At 34.1% G+C, this 14,668-nt stretch overlaps 3 protein-coding genes across 7 annotated transcripts; 2 read left to right on the top strand and 1 right to left on the bottom strand.

Annotated features, from left to right (window-relative positions):
* The first annotated feature begins 189 nt into the window (after nt 1-189).
* LOC124404963 lies at nt 190-2,991 on the top strand. Of its 2 annotated transcripts, none has more exons than XR_006929038.1 (4): nt 190-405; nt 506-1,433; nt 1,561-2,732; nt 2,854-2,969. XR_006929038.1 is itself a non-coding variant. In XM_046879525.1 (4 exons), coding segments are annotated over exons 1-4 (2,139 nt in total). In that variant the 5' UTR covers nt 190-285; the 3' UTR covers nt 2,856-2,991. The 2 variants fall into 2 exon arrangements, 1 of the variants encoding a protein (XP_046735481.1); XM_046879525.1 differs by having other exon boundaries at nt 1,561-2,649; nt 2,854-2,991.
* On the top strand, nt 2,968-4,392 carry LOC124404970 (enkurin). The gene is made up of 4 exons (XM_046879540.1): nt 2,968-3,108; nt 3,282-3,738; nt 3,876-4,004; nt 4,132-4,392. Exons 1-4 carry the CDS (start codon nt 3,023-3,025, stop codon nt 4,315-4,317), a joined length of 858 nt encoding a protein of 285 aa, XP_046735496.1. The 5' UTR covers nt 2,968-3,022; the 3' UTR covers nt 4,318-4,392.
* A 200-nt stretch (nt 4,393-4,592) lies between these two features.
* LOC124404965 (protein spinster) lies at nt 4,593-14,336 on the bottom strand. Of its 4 annotated transcripts, XM_046879528.1 has the most exons (10): nt 13,929-14,336; nt 13,192-13,388; nt 12,961-13,112; nt 12,555-12,758; nt 12,311-12,448; nt 11,821-12,082; nt 11,598-11,696; nt 11,164-11,374; nt 8,071-8,164; nt 4,593-6,516 (listed from the first exon to the last, which is right to left on the bottom strand). In XM_046879528.1, exons 1-9 carry the CDS (start codon nt 14,119-14,121, stop codon nt 8,112-8,114), a joined length of 1,509 nt encoding a protein of 502 aa, XP_046735484.1. In that variant the 5' UTR covers nt 14,122-14,336; the 3' UTR covers nt 4,593-6,516; nt 8,071-8,111. The 4 variants fall into 4 exon arrangements, with proteins under 4 accessions (XP_046735484.1, XP_046735483.1, XP_046735486.1 ...); XM_046879527.1 differs by lacking the exon at nt 8,071-8,164 and having other exon boundaries at nt 13,929-14,335; XM_046879530.1 differs by lacking the exon at nt 8,071-8,164 and having other exon boundaries at nt 13,884-14,020.
* Nucleotides 14,337-14,668: the final 332 nt, after the last annotated feature.

Below are 14,668 nucleotides of genomic sequence, written 5' to 3'. Positions count from 1 at the left end.
TTATTAGTACAATATTAAAATGTTTCCTGTCGCGTTTTTTTGGTCAATTTATAATGATAGAACCGTAAAACCTCTTTGCCTCGTAAAACCATCGTAGATCGGTCAAGAAGGAATTCTCATGCCAACTCGTATTAGAAATACCAAGAGGTTCGTCTCATACTTATATTTTTCATGGTAAAATATATATTTTGAACGAACACAAAGTTAACAAACTACCTGCCGGATCCCTGAAATCATGTGGAAATAGGATTATTTGCAGTAGAAAACAAAGTATAGAAAATAACGATGCAGGCGAAGGAGCTGTGCAGCATATCAGTGTCACCGTTAGTTACAGCACCTTTTTCTGTCCAATGGTCTGCAGATAACCACATATCCATTCTTACTGAAAAAGGAGTGCACGTATTTGTGAGTACCAACACTTTTAGTAGAAAATAAATATTGGTATTGTGGTCTAATTTTTATTCTCTTTATCAATGCCAATAATTTCGCAATTCAAATTTTCCAGGAGTTGATACCCGCTCCAGCATCTGTGTACCCAACCTTCAATTTTTCACGTTCATTTATTCACCCTTCAGAAGTATTGCCGACACAATCATTGAATGAAGAAGTTGACAGAGTATTATGGAAGTTGGAACGAGTGGAATTTTACCTATTTTTAATGGAAGAAGCCATAACGCCAAGTATAAATGGGGCAAGAGACATGGAGCCACGAGTGTTAAGCTTGAGCTGGTCCCCTTGGCGCTTGACGAGTCCCTATAAATGCCTGTTAGCCACCGTCACATCAGCCGGAGCTGTTGACATTCTTGTAAAAGTATCAAGGAACTGGTTTTCCGCCTGCGATCTTTCAGCTGCTTGGATCGCTAGTATTCATGGTGAATCCAATGCCCAAGTTAGGGCCAAGCTGAAGACGGCCCCACCTGCTGAGCTGAGAGATCACCTTAGGCGTTTGCAAGCTACTGCAATTTGTTGGAGTGAATTATATGAATCAGGAAAGAAATGCTTCGCTTATTTGGTTGTCGGATATCGTAACTCAGAAATAGTTGTATGGCGTGTCTCCGAGCTCCGTCACAACTATGAAGAGTTCAAACCCTCCATTGCCTTCCAGAAGATTATGCGCTACAACGCAAGGATTAATTTACTAAAATGGATTCAACTGGAAAAAGAAGTACTTATTGTTCTGGGGTACTCAGATGGTCAAGTTGATGCAGTTTTACTTGATGACATTCATGATAAATCCAGAAATTGTACAGTAATCAAATACTGGTCTGATGCAGATCGCACTCCTGTTAGCTGCATCGAAGTTTGGAATAGTGCGGAACATGGGATGCTAGTTTTAATTTGTAAGGGTTCTTATTTGAGTGTGTTGCGACCATCCCATAACGGCAGTATTGCAGATACACATGTTATCCATATCAGAGGATATTCTATAACAGGTAATTGACTCATTTAATATGGTCTACCTTTATCCTCGACAAATTACGCAAGACTTTACATTGAAATTTTTTTTCTGAACAATCAGTTGTCACATTTATTCTATTTTGATGTATTCCTTGTTTTCAGGTGTGGTTGAAGCAAGCGATAGAGTATTACTAATCACAACGCAAGATGGTTGCTTATTTGCAGTTACTTTTGAGGGTGAAAATTTGGTCTACATCGATGTTAATAACAATTTACCATCAGCTCGTGTTCAGTACTTGGGCCTCTCATGTTCGTACAACAAATCTTTATTTTTCAATGTAACCAGTCCAGACATTATGCATGATCATTTGATCAACCGAGAACCAAGCACACTGTGTATATTTACAATGGAAGGACATCCAAAATGGAATGCTCGTGATGTGCTGATGAAGAATGAAAGCAGATCAATAATGAGATATTGGGATTGTCTGGAATCGATCAGAGTTCAAGTTCTTAAATCCCAAGATCCTCCTGACATGTTACTTTCAGCTCCTGAAAACTTGGACAAATTATCTGACTACCACCTGCGTATCGCTATGTGGACTTCTATGATAGCGGAATCTTATGAGAAGAAAAAATTTCCACGAAGAATTGCGGGAACTATAGAAGAAATGTCCGATGCTCATCCCTTAATTTTCTTGCGCTTGGCGGCCAGACGCCTCACGGAATTAGGGTCTAAAAAAGATTTGTCGACGATGCAATATCGTTGCGCCAGTCTACTGCGCTCGTATATCGAGGTCTATTTGGCTGGAGAAGAAGCAGATGAAGAGGAAGGAGGGGTTGAAACTCTATCTGTTCAAAACGCAAAGAAAGCTTTGAGCTTTACAGAACATCTGAGTCGAATGGAACTTGAACTTTGCGATATATGTGGTGAAATAATAACAGATATTTCTTGGAAAGCAACCAGCTGCCCATCGGGCCATAAACTTCCTAGATGTGCTATAACTCTGCTCCAAGTATCTACAATAACCTATCGAAGTTGCCCAATTTGTGCGCAAATACTCCATCCTTCCTTGGATGAAGAATATGACGAACCACTTTGCCCGTATTGCGAAGTACCAGCTGTGTACGACAGTCGTGTATTGAATACCAAAAGAAAGTGTGGATCACCTCTTAGAAATTTATCCAAACGACGGACTACCACATTGCAACAGCAAAAAATTCAGGGAACAGATAAATCGAATGAAAATTGTGAGGAGAATTTTGATTAAAAAAGAGCAATACCTCAGCAGTTGTGAAAACAATAAGGGTCAATAAATGAATTCATAACTCTAGTGAGTTTTATGACAAATTTGAAGACAATACACATCCAAGTATTGAACAAACGTCAGATTTCGTTTAGATACGTTGCTAAGGAAACAAAACAACATATTTCTTAGCCACGTTTTGTTACAGAGAAGAAACGCGGATGACGGGAAGACATGAATAGTTTTCTTTTAAAGAGGCTACAGTTGTTTGAATTTCATTCTAAATAAAAATACGTTCAACAATGATCATATTGCGTACGCTTTGCAATAATCTCTAAAATTACAGTAAATATAAGAATTTAACAAAAGGCTCAAAAATGTCTACTGTTCTAATTAAGGAATACACTGAACATGTCACCAATCTTATACCAGAAATTGTCGAAGAACGAATTAAAAGTCCCATGTAAGTTGGAAGAAAATTATGCACAAAGTGTTTTCAATATTCATGTTAACAAAAGTCAATTCTATCAGCAAGTTTTTGACTTCTATTACGTAAATTAGAGAGAACCTACTTCTAGCCTGTTCAATTGTATCAATATTCAATATTAATTGCTAATCTTGCTTCGCCTTCACCAGATACCGTTCGAAATATCATAAGAAGTCCGCAAAGCTGAAGGGCCAAGATTTGATAAAACTAGATTTCACAAAAGAGGAGCCTGTAGAACCGAAGAAATTTGATCATCGCACTTTTGGGGTGGCCTGTGTGCCACGTACTCCACCTACGCAATTTTTGAAAAAGAAAAGCCGTATCGAGCCACCAAGACCCGAAATTAAACACGTACATTATAAACGACCCGGGTATCCAAAGTCTCTTCCAGCTTGGGTGCCGGTGAAACGAAGCATTAAACCTGGAATACCAGAATTACCCCAAGATCCGACTGTAACTGCTAGAAAAAACTTCAAATTAGAAAATATTGCTAATGTAAAAAGATCGCAACCTCGGCAGCCGAAAAAACGCTACGTCGACACAAGATATGGCTCGGCACATGATTTAGAACCCAGCGGTCTGCTGCCCATTTACATTCACAGAGCGGTACGTTATGAAATCTAGCCTAGTTGGTGAAATAATGTAATAGAATTCGAAAAAAATGTCAAGTAAAAATAACATCAACATTCTCTGTAACAATAATTAAATACCTTTACCTCAATGTGACTATATTTGAATTTTAGGAGTATGGAAAGATACCCAGTTTTGTGTCGCCAAAGGATATCAAGAAGGTGGAGGAGGATGACTGCGAGACGAGAGTTCAGCCCCTTTGTCGTTATATTACAGCAACTGAACGAACAAAACTTCTTGATGTAAGTTCAATAGTGAATGGAACATTTGCTGTAAACATATTTATGGAATGTTGAATTAGCACTATGTTTAAATTAAAATAAAACATTTATAACTGATAGTACACAAAATGACTCATCTGTATCGCAGGGAATGAAGAAGAAGTGGGATGAACTGCAAAAAGAGTTTCAGTGCCTGCCTTTTGTAATCGATACGCTACCTAGAATTACGAGGAAAACACAGATGGAAGATGCTTTGAATCAGCTTGAGAAAGACATTGATATGATAGAGAAACATCCTTACATATACGTGTACAATGACAGTGAAGAAGATTAATTTATATTAATATGTACTCGTATATCAACAGTCACTTTTAGACTCAATTAAACATATGCAATAACGAGTGAATATGATTTCTGAATAACTTATTCAATTTACGTACTAGTTATCCTAGTTATAGACATATCGTGTTACTTTCCCAATTCGATATCCGCATTCTTCAGAACTTCTAACAGTTCGATTTCGATGCGACAATTCTTTTACTGACAAGCATGTTTCAGTTGTGTTTGGCTATCTGCAGTAATGAGTGTTTAATAAATTTAATACAACTGTTTTCTATACAAACCGAAATTTTTATTATAGTTTTTTCATATCTGAAATCAATATTTTATAAATCTAACAGTTGGAGGCAGTTTCTTATTTCATATTTCGCATGCAATTAGTGTATTACCTATGTGTTTCTGTACAATTCATGTGGTGATGCCATTAGCGCAGTTACGCGATAATACTTGAAATATACATTAATGCCTATCTGGTAATTCTGACAGAACCATATTCAAAAATACAGAAAAAAGGATGTTTGTCGCAAATATATAGATATGGTAAAAGTGCAATAAACAAAGAAAAATTAATTTGATCATAGGATTTGAAAAATAAATATCCATTCTTAGAATGAAAAAAAAATATCATTTAAAAATACACGATATGTTTTAGATTTTTGGTAAATACCAAAAATGAAGAAAGCATACAACCTAATATACGCTAAAAAACAACAGTGATGTAAGTATTGATGATTAAATAAATAAACAGAACTTTCAAACAATCATCATAGACTAATAATCTACCTGTACAATCCAAAAATAGTGCAAAATATTTTAAGAAGATCCTAACATCATGCAGTAATATACTTCAATTATGCATGTATTCATACACGTTAAATAATGGCAAGATGAAGTACGGTAGAGTTACACTTTGAATGGTTTAAGGATACAATCTTCCAGTACTTTTTTGCAAACTTCAAGCAGATAAAGATGCATTTCCAAAACTCAATCGAGATACCCGCTCTCCTTACAACACTTACCATTTGGTGTAATGATATTTGTTTTTAATTTTTAATTAGAATTTTAAATTTCTACGATTTGGTAATGCATCAAAGTTGCATATTCCTTCGAACTTATAACAAATATCCAGTCTTGTATTGCATCTAGATACACATATACCTAAATTGTCGTTCTTGGAAATCTATTTATTTATTTATTTTGTTTATCCTTTGTTTTAGTATCGAGCAATTATAATTTGCTTCTAACTTTGTGATGTCGTTAACTGATAACTTGCGGAATTAACAATAAGTATACATTGTTGAACCTAAAAAATTTCCTCATCCGCAATTACATTTGATTTTCATACTCGATATCTATGCGCACTATAGTAGAAACTTATACAGTAAACTACACATTATATCGTTACATGTTCAAGCTACCGTTGGCAGGTATTATTTGCATTTCATGCATTTGCTAACAAACAGTATAAGAAGTCCAAATTTAATTCAATTTTCCTAAAGTTAATTTTGACATGTACATAGCTAATCATTACTTATAAATTTTTAATAGATCTTTTACGCAAACCACCAATGTGAATTTCTCCTGGTTTACTGAAAAGGATAAACCAATTTCATGACAATTATCACTTAAAAAGTGAATGCTGTTGCCTAATATTAATATATTGTTTAAATCACAGAACAATTACAACTTTGCACTACAATAAGTAGTGAGTTCTGTGAAAGTATACTTTCACATGATTCGCTTGAGTTTGTTTCTTCGTTTTACTCTACCTGAGAAAAGATCATGGTTTAAGTAAGTCTATCGTTATTCGTTTTTTAAGTCTCTTTCTAACACCCCCTGAATTTTACAGCTAAATATAATCGCGCCATAATATTAGCGAAGTATAAACAACCGAGGAAGCCACTAATACCTTGTAAATGTTACCTGCTAGAAATTCCAAAAATACTATATCAATTCAATACTTAAATATCCGGTCATTCAATATACGTATCTCGAACATTTTTGGGGTGCGTTCCTTCTCAAGAGGAGTCCAGTGTGTAGAAAATTCTACAACAAAATAGAGTAGCAGCTACTTTTTTTTAAAGACTTTGTTAGTACACAACCGAAATTCTCAATCAATGTCTTCCAATTCAATTTGTTGTGCTATTTGGAAGCTCGTCATCGTAGTATTGCGTTGTTTCTGAATCTGTATCATCTGCAACAGAACGTTGATTAATTAATGTTTCTTCAACTGTGGAAATTACATTATTCAGTAGTTAAATAGTTATAGCGTTTTCGTTGTAATAATTAATGAAATACTATTGTTTTCTTTACTGAAAAGACCTCAAAAACATTTTCTATCAATAGTTCGAGTTGATCGTTATCTTTCGATCAATGAGGAACGTTCTTCGTAATAAAAATCACTCGATAAATACGATAATAATCTCTGTCATATGAGCATACCATTTCCTCTGTTCAACCATCTGAAGAAAATTGGAAATGAATCATATTGAAGTGAAGAAACAATGGAAAAAATACAGTCGACGTTATAAAATTATTTTGAAACATTATGGAGGGGTAGATTTGCACCTTGAAGTCCACTGGCTGATAAGACAATAAATTATCTCGGCAACTACAGACTTAAGAAATGATGCATTGGAAAACTATAATTCTGTTAATTATTAAAGCGCTACATATCTATTGTTTTGTTAAAATAATGAAATTGTCCCATGAAACAGAAATATATCTGCAGTAATTTGTATTATCAATCATTAGTGGGGATGCAGCATGCACGAAAAGCACAACTGATGATTTGCAAAAATAGAACACCTTATTCAATAACAGGAGACAATTGACGAAAGTAAAATAAAATAACGAACGAGACTCTGCACATTGTAAAAAAATTGAATTGTACTTCACACTGTTTTGTTGACATTCATAACATCCAGGCTTTGGTTTTAAAAATATTCTATCAAAATAGAGTAAATGATCGTTGATCGTAGATTTGATTTATAACAACAAATATTACATTTATTAACAAAATTAAGGACACATCAAATCAGAACGACCTAATTGGCAACATTGTGAGAGACACTTTTGATGAACTAAATAAACATTTGTTGATGCATGCCCAAAAACACTCAAACCTACAGTCATTGAACGCTTAAAAATTTGTAAGCGCGTACCTGTATACAATGTACAGCCCAGACACATTGCGTAAAGAATAATTAAACAAATATATCCCACCATGCTACCCCTTGTGCTCAGTGCTTTAAATTTTGTCAAGTTAAAATAGTGTAGAATTGCTGACGTGAATAAATAATGATATACTGATCTAAATTTCAAAAGCTATAGTTAGTGCAAGTGTGTGCGTGACAACTAACCGAGGATCATACAACTCAAAAGTCACATGAATTTGCAACATCTGAAGAAAAAACAAGTTACAAAAAGGAACCAAACAAAATCAACAAGCAAAAAAATTATTTCGAGTGGATGTGCAATGGGTAATCAATTTAATGACTGAAAAATAAAAATGCGATTAACAACGAAAGTAGAGCTTTCTTGACAATGTTGCAACATTTTATAATAAATCAGTATAGTTTTGAAGATAAAGAGATGAAAAGAAGTATCATTACAGAGACACGAATGAACATTTACTTATAATCTAAATAATTTTGTATTTGATACAAAAGCAGACTTAATTTTAAATTGATTGCCACATCAACACTAAATAAGGCGTTATATGAAAACATGAAAATAAATTATATACCAGATATACAGCACACTATCAGGTGGGAGCCCTCTGATGATCTATAAACGCGTTGATTCTGACTGCCGATTATTCTTAGTGTCTAGACATTTTTCTGCAAGAAAGATGTTTGTATGTTATATAAAATGTTACATGCATTTTTAACCATATTAGAAAATTGTATTAAACGTTTTTTTAATTTATTCATATATTCACTTTAATAGCGCTAAAAAATAAAAGGCATCAATTTACTTGCAAAAGTGAAACATTAAACTTATTAACTTATTTTCAAAATTTGTTTGTATTTCTAGAACAATTTAAGTCTTTCACGAACTTTATTCCTGAAGTTAGGTAAATCTGATTAGAAAATTGTTATTTAAGGATTTCCCAGTACTACATACGCAGATAAAAAAAAAAAATAAATAAATAAAAAAAAATGGAAAGGTTTGCTGCTTCATAGACAATGATTGTACAACCCGTCTCTATGAATACATTGGAATCATAGCTTCGACAATACCTTCTGCAAATTATTCATAAAATAATGACAAACAACTCAATTTTACATATGTAGTATAATATATCGAATAATATTTTACTGTACTGAAATTAAAACACAGTATTATCTACTTGTAATAAATTTTGCTGTGATTTATATATACCATTTACAGATACCGTTTAAAGCTGCCAAAAGTCCAAACAACAAGCCCCTTTATAAACATGGTTATTCTTCAGTGAAAAAAGGCATAAGCATAACATAACAAGCTGATACATTATATCTGTCAAGGCTCTATCAGTAATCATTAAAACTTTTTATGTGTAAGTAAATGTTATGTTTGTAGTCAGCTCAAAGTTTCATTCTTCTTTTTAACTACCAATTTCTATTCAAAGAGCCTTGACGATTACAGCGTTAAAACATTGATTAGTAAATATGTATAAGTGAAGAAATAGACGAGATGACATCATTCAGTTCAATTTTAGATGAATTTTTATTACCATAATTAGAATTGACCAGTAGTTTTTTGGTAAATGAGTTTAGAGTTCTTGCCATCAAGCAGAAATCAAATTTCTCTTTTACATTCATCTCGTCTATTAATCACCAAATCAGACCTAAAAGACATCAAAGACATGCAAAGCATACAGAAAGACAAAAATGCTGATATTCAGAAGAAAGAGTATGAAAGATCAGTAGAATGGATAAATTAATGAAAAATTGATAATTAAATAGAATAATAAAATTATTGTAGAAATTACTACAATAACGAGCATTTTATACTGCATTAATAATAATAATAATAATAATAAAAAAAAACGATACATTAGGCTGGAATTCAAGCGATCAGACGATTCGCAATTCTGCCACCTAGATATAGATATAACAAAGAATTTTATTTGAGAAACATTGAACTCTGATATTAATTTTGCAGATAGTCATTGTATTTTTGAAATGAATTTCAAATAACCTTGAAATAATAGGTAATAAAAAATATCTAAAATGCTGGAACATAAAATAACAATTAAAAACTATTAACATCGTTGTGGCAAGAATACGCAATAATAATAATAATAATGACAATTAAAAAAAAAAAACAAAAAAAAAACACCATAGCAGTATTTCTCAACTTTACTTTAGTAGCAGGATATGTGACTGTTTTATAAATTCAGGCGCATTTTTTTACATATCAATTAAGCCAGGCTTAGTAATGGATATAATAATGAATGCACCTTTCAGTAGAAGTGCGTGGCGGAAGTGCGATTCAAGTCTATTTCTGCTAATGTATGAATGAAATAAAACACCTGCATTATACGATATTGTGGTGCAGATGTGGGCAGTTTATAGTATAATGAAAAATGACATCAAGTATAATTAAGCAGGCGAATAAAATTGAGCTGGGTAATATTGTTACATAAAATAAAATAATGTGAGCGATAATTAAACAATTGAACTGAGATAGTTGAAAAGTTTATGACTAACTAGGGTGTACTAAGTATAGAATCCGAATGATACATTGTAACTCTACCTTGGTTAAACGGCAGTATGAGATTGTGATAACTGCAAACTTGAAACCAGCCCGTGTACTGTGCAAAACAATAAATGATAATTCACTAAAATCCCGTATATCACTGATTCAGGGAATACACCGATGACACCGTTACTGCATGTTTGTCTTCAGGAGTAATTTCTTTTAACTCTAGTTGATAAACGACGATTTTTAAGTTAAAAATAATTATTTCATATTCCAACTTGTTCAGATGATCACAAATTACACAGTATGCAGTTACAAATAGTAGGAATGTCTATGTTTTCAATTTCCTTCACAACAATACGCACCCAGAAAAAACACAACCAAAAGATATTTTACATTCGATACTTTGTAATTGAAAAAAAAAAAACGAAGAAATGTCATGTTCAACGAGTATTGAAGTTAATTTTTTCTTTCTACATTTGGTCTTTTTTCTATATTAGATACACTATTTGTACGTCAAACATGGGTCTGCCGTCATGTGTGAGATATATTAATAACACTGTTTTATTTCATCAGCTTTGCACTGATAAATGATACTTATAAATTGAGCTTATTGTAATACATTTAACTATCCATCAACAGAAATATTCTACTCGAGTTTCATTTTGTAAAAATCCAACTTTACTAATCTTGAATTCAAAACACAATGCTTACTCGAAGCAATGCTGCAAATATTACAATAGCTATAGAAAAAAAATATTTTACCATATTTGACTAATATAATATTGTAACATTATTCAGATGGAATAAATTGTTCGAAATATGTGTGCAAAGTATTTTGCATTATGCTTATATGCAGCGTTAGTAAATGCCAAGTTTATATTTAGCACGATAGTTACGCTATTCATATAGTAAAGGCGAGAGTTTTAAAGTATTATATTTTGTTCCCATCAGGTATAGGAGTCATAACTGCATAGTCATAGAACACATATACTAATAGAAAAGCGAATTTGACTGAGATGGACTATTTATATGAAAATTAATAGGAATAAGTATATACCGTTTTTTCAGCCACTCGAGTGAACGTATCAAATTTTATTAACTGTATAGCGATTAACAAGATCAGAAATAAGATGGAATGATCACTTACCTGCGATTGAAAGATCAACTACAGCCTTGTCCTTCTGTATATACAGAGCCGTGAAGAAGAAGAAAAGGCCACCAATTATTTCGATAAATGTTGTCATGAAAAGCGCATATTGTAGACTACGAAATTTAGTCACTGGGTCGTATTCATTTTTATCATCGTCGATGATTATAAGGGTCGTTGGACTCAGTGCCTTTTTCAATGCCTGAGATACCTACAAGCAATAAATTCTTACAATATGTTCACACTAAGAAATTATGTGATTTTGAATAGGTGCTATTGTGCCATCTTGATTATTCTCGATTTAGTGAGGTCCGTCATTTGCAAATGGGTTAGTTGAGATACAGAATTATCAAGAGCTACAGAATTTGAACAAGTCAATCAAATAATATAGCTGAAGACAATTCTAAGTAATTGATATTACTTCTTATACTCACTACTCCAATAATATACGGACTGCCCGCATCGCCAAACGCATGTGCTACTAAAATTTGAAAAGCTTCTGCAGTTGATCTTCTTGTCGGTAAGACAACATACTGTGAACAAAAAAAAAACCATCGAAGTAAAGAAAATTGATACAAGTCTCACGTGTTGAGAGAAAATAATATTCCTGCCTTTTAAATTAGGATAATTAATAATGTTTCGAAGTAAATTACTTACCAGTAACATATCGGCTACAATTGACCAGTTAAGATTCAATGCGAGTTGTCCAAAAAATATGAGTGTATAACAAAGAATTGAATTTGTACTGGCAGTAATGATTCCGAAGAAAAGGAAAGGCGTGCTAATAAGTAAACCAACGGCACAAATCAGTGGATCCGCGTTCCGCCACTTCACCCTTAATCGTTGTGCTATAATTGAACCTAGTGGGACTCCAATAATCCCTGCAATCATGGCTATAATTCCGAATTTGTATGAAACACTGAAAAAGAAAAGAAAATAAGTCATGTACCATAACAAAAACCAAAGCTTCAAGAGAAATGAGAAGTATTCAACTACAAGTAAAAAGTATAAATGATTAGTTAACCCAAACATTATTATTCATATATACTACCAGCTGTATTTAAACAATGTTTGAAGTTCCAATGCAAGGTTTCCAACTGCCAGATACACAACTGATACAATTTTGAAAAGCAATAACAAAACTCACTCGGATAAGGTAACTTCTTTTCCTCCATTAGGCTGGAGTGTGAGAGCCAAGTGAATAAACGAAGGTCCCCACCATGCCAACGCTCCCGCGACAAATGAGACGCAGGTAAATCCTGCGGTAGACAGCATGAAGCTAGGACTAAAGAAAAATTTCGATTAGAGGAATGCATCTTACCACTTTTTATGCAAAGACACATTTTCATCAACATGATTAAGAAATTGCATCGAAAATTATGCAGTCTTACTTTCTACAGAGAGATTTGATATCGTCTGTCCACGAAGTGCTGTGAATATGGCTCCCTCCTTCTCTTTCACCTCTAACAGGGTCCTGTACCACTGATAAAATCAGAAATACTGCCAGTATTCCTAATACTGGTGTAACTCGTAGCCCCCAGTGCCAGGAACCAGCATATTCTGCAGTCTTGCTCCCCGTTATATACCCTAAGCCACTAGAACATAATGGCTGAATTACTTTATCGATAGGCTATGAAGATAAGGTAGATTCTGTAGATCTTTTTCCAGAAAGTGGAATTAGATTAATTTAATTAAAAGTTTGATTATGCATAATTTTTTTCTACTTCTATTTTTACTAAGGAAATATCAATGGTGGTTGAAGTATTTTCTACATCAGCAAGGAGGCCAAGGACGCACCTTCCGACCGGTATAGCAAAGTAGAACAGGGCCAGCATCTTTGATCGAACGTCTTTGATGAATAAGTCGCTTATGATGGTTGGGGCTATGGTCGAGTAACTAGCCTCGCCAATACCAACGAACATTCGAAACACCAAAAACCATTCGAAACTCTGAAATGATAAATCTTCAGCTGATAATAATCACAGACATACATAAAAAAGTTACCAATATTTAGCAGCCCCTAGTTACCTGCATATAAGAGCCAACAAAAGTTGTAAGGCACCAAAGAAACACTCCGAAACTCATGATGAATTTTCTGTTGTACCGATCTCCAAGGTACCCAAATAAAGGTGCGAAGATCATATAGCTTACTATAAAGGCCGTTTGAAGCAAGCCTCCCAAGTCATCTCCTATGTTATAATCCTTTTGAATGTCTGTCAAAATTCCTGTGGGAAATAACTCATTATGATTAATTCGATAAGTGACCTGTAATGATCTGCATAAAACCGAACATTTTGATTAACATCTTAGCTAAAATGGTCCCTTTGCAAGTGGCATAAACAGCTGTATTCTGCAGGCAGTGAATAGCTTCAAAAAAGTTCAGGTCCTTTACTTGATAATTGACTTGAATCTCATAGTTAAAGAAAAAATTTACAATGCCATCGAGCCCAGATATGAAACTGGACAAAAAAGCCAGACATCATAGAACACTAGGTGAAGAACGAAACTTGAATTGATGATACGAATAAATTATGGTAAGCAGCTGCCGCCAAGTTGTCAGTTGAGTTAATTGGAAGAAGAATGTCTATGAAAGATGACTCGACACGATGCGTCAACGAGCAAAGCCGGCTGATTGGTTACGAAAAATGATCGGCTCTTTCGATCAGATATTAGTTTAATTTGTAATCACGCGAATCTCGAATACGTATGTACATATGTACATACATACGTGCGCAACTGCGCCCGTATGATGCTTAGGCACATACCTGCGATAGTAAATCTGTCCATGTAATTGATGAGGTTAACGAAACATAATACAAGTACGGTTAACCATTCGCGTAATGTGACAACCCTTTCCACCGACGTAGTCCGCTTCGGTTGTCCTGTAGGATTTTGATGCTCTTCACCACCCATTAGGTGTTGATGAGACAGATTCGGAGGGATCCTCGTTGTTTCCATAATTCACTTTATAAATAGCAACTGGTCCTAGTCATCGACGTTATGGTCGTATTTTTCACACTCAATTAATACCTCATTTATCGTGAAACCACATCCCGCGGCTCGCCCGGTTTAACATAACCGTACTCTGTCATGCCCTATCATAACTGTTTTTATACATCACACCATATCTCTCAGCGAACCATAGAGCAGACTGAGGAACGTGGTGGGGACGCGGTAAACAGATGACTGATTGCCGTCAGCGCTAGCGCCACCAACAGCCAACGCACTGAACTACAAGTACCAGTTTGGCCAACCGATTAAGATTTTAAATTTGAGGATTTTCGCAACCTCCGAAATCAAATCACTATACTCAACGCTATACTTTAACCGAAAATTTTGACTAATTGTTTGTTATCGTTTCCAAAATCTGATCTTCATCGATTTCAATTAATACAAATTAACGTGCCCAAATTATTAGAAAATTCGTGGCGAATGCCAAACAGATCTGGTCTATTTATATATATATATCTATATATTTATAGCGAATCTAGTGATTTTAAGCAGG

This window comes from Diprion similis, chromosome 3, assembly GCF_021155765.1.
Source record: "Diprion similis isolate iyDipSimi1 chromosome 3, iyDipSimi1.1, whole genome shotgun sequence".
Lineage (NCBI taxonomy): Eukaryota > Metazoa > Arthropoda > Insecta > Hymenoptera > Diprionidae > Diprion > Diprion similis.
The sequence above is the reverse complement of the archived record's forward strand: the minus strand, read 5'-3'. Positions and strand labels throughout refer to the sequence as shown.

Coding starts and splice junctions, on each gene's coding strand:
- LOC124404970 (XM_046879540.1), top strand. CDS start 3,023: ATGTCTACTGTTCTAATTAAGGAATACACTGAACATGTCACCAATCTT. Junction 3,109..3,281: donor GAACGAATTAAAAGTCCCAT/GTAAGTTGGAAG, acceptor CGCCTTCACCAG/ATACCGTTCGAAATATCATA. Junction 4,005..4,131: donor AACGAACAAAACTTCTTGAT/GTAAGTTCAATA, acceptor TCTGTATCGCAG/GGAATGAAGAAGAAGTGGGA.
- LOC124404963 (XM_046879525.1), top strand. CDS start 286: ATGCAGGCGAAGGAGCTGTGCAGCATATCAGTGTCACCGTTAGTTACA. Junction 406..505: donor AAAAAGGAGTGCACGTATTT/GTGAGTACCAAC, acceptor CAAATTTTCCAG/GAGTTGATACCCGCTCCAGC. Junction 1,434..1,560: donor CAGAGGATATTCTATAACAG/GTAATTGACTCA, acceptor CCTTGTTTTCAG/GTGTGGTTGAAGCAAGCGAT.
- LOC124404965 (XM_046879527.1), bottom strand. CDS start 14,121: ATGGAAACAACGAGGATCCCTCCGAATCTGTCTCATCAACACCTAATG. Junction 12,759..12,960: donor TTTGCTATACCGGTCGGAAG/GTGCGTCCTTGG, acceptor ATTATGTTCTAG/TGGCTTAGGGTATATAACGG. Junction 12,083..12,310: donor AAAGAAGTTACCTTATCCGA/GTGAGTTTTGTT, acceptor TTTCTTTTTCAG/TGTTTCATACAAATTCGGAA.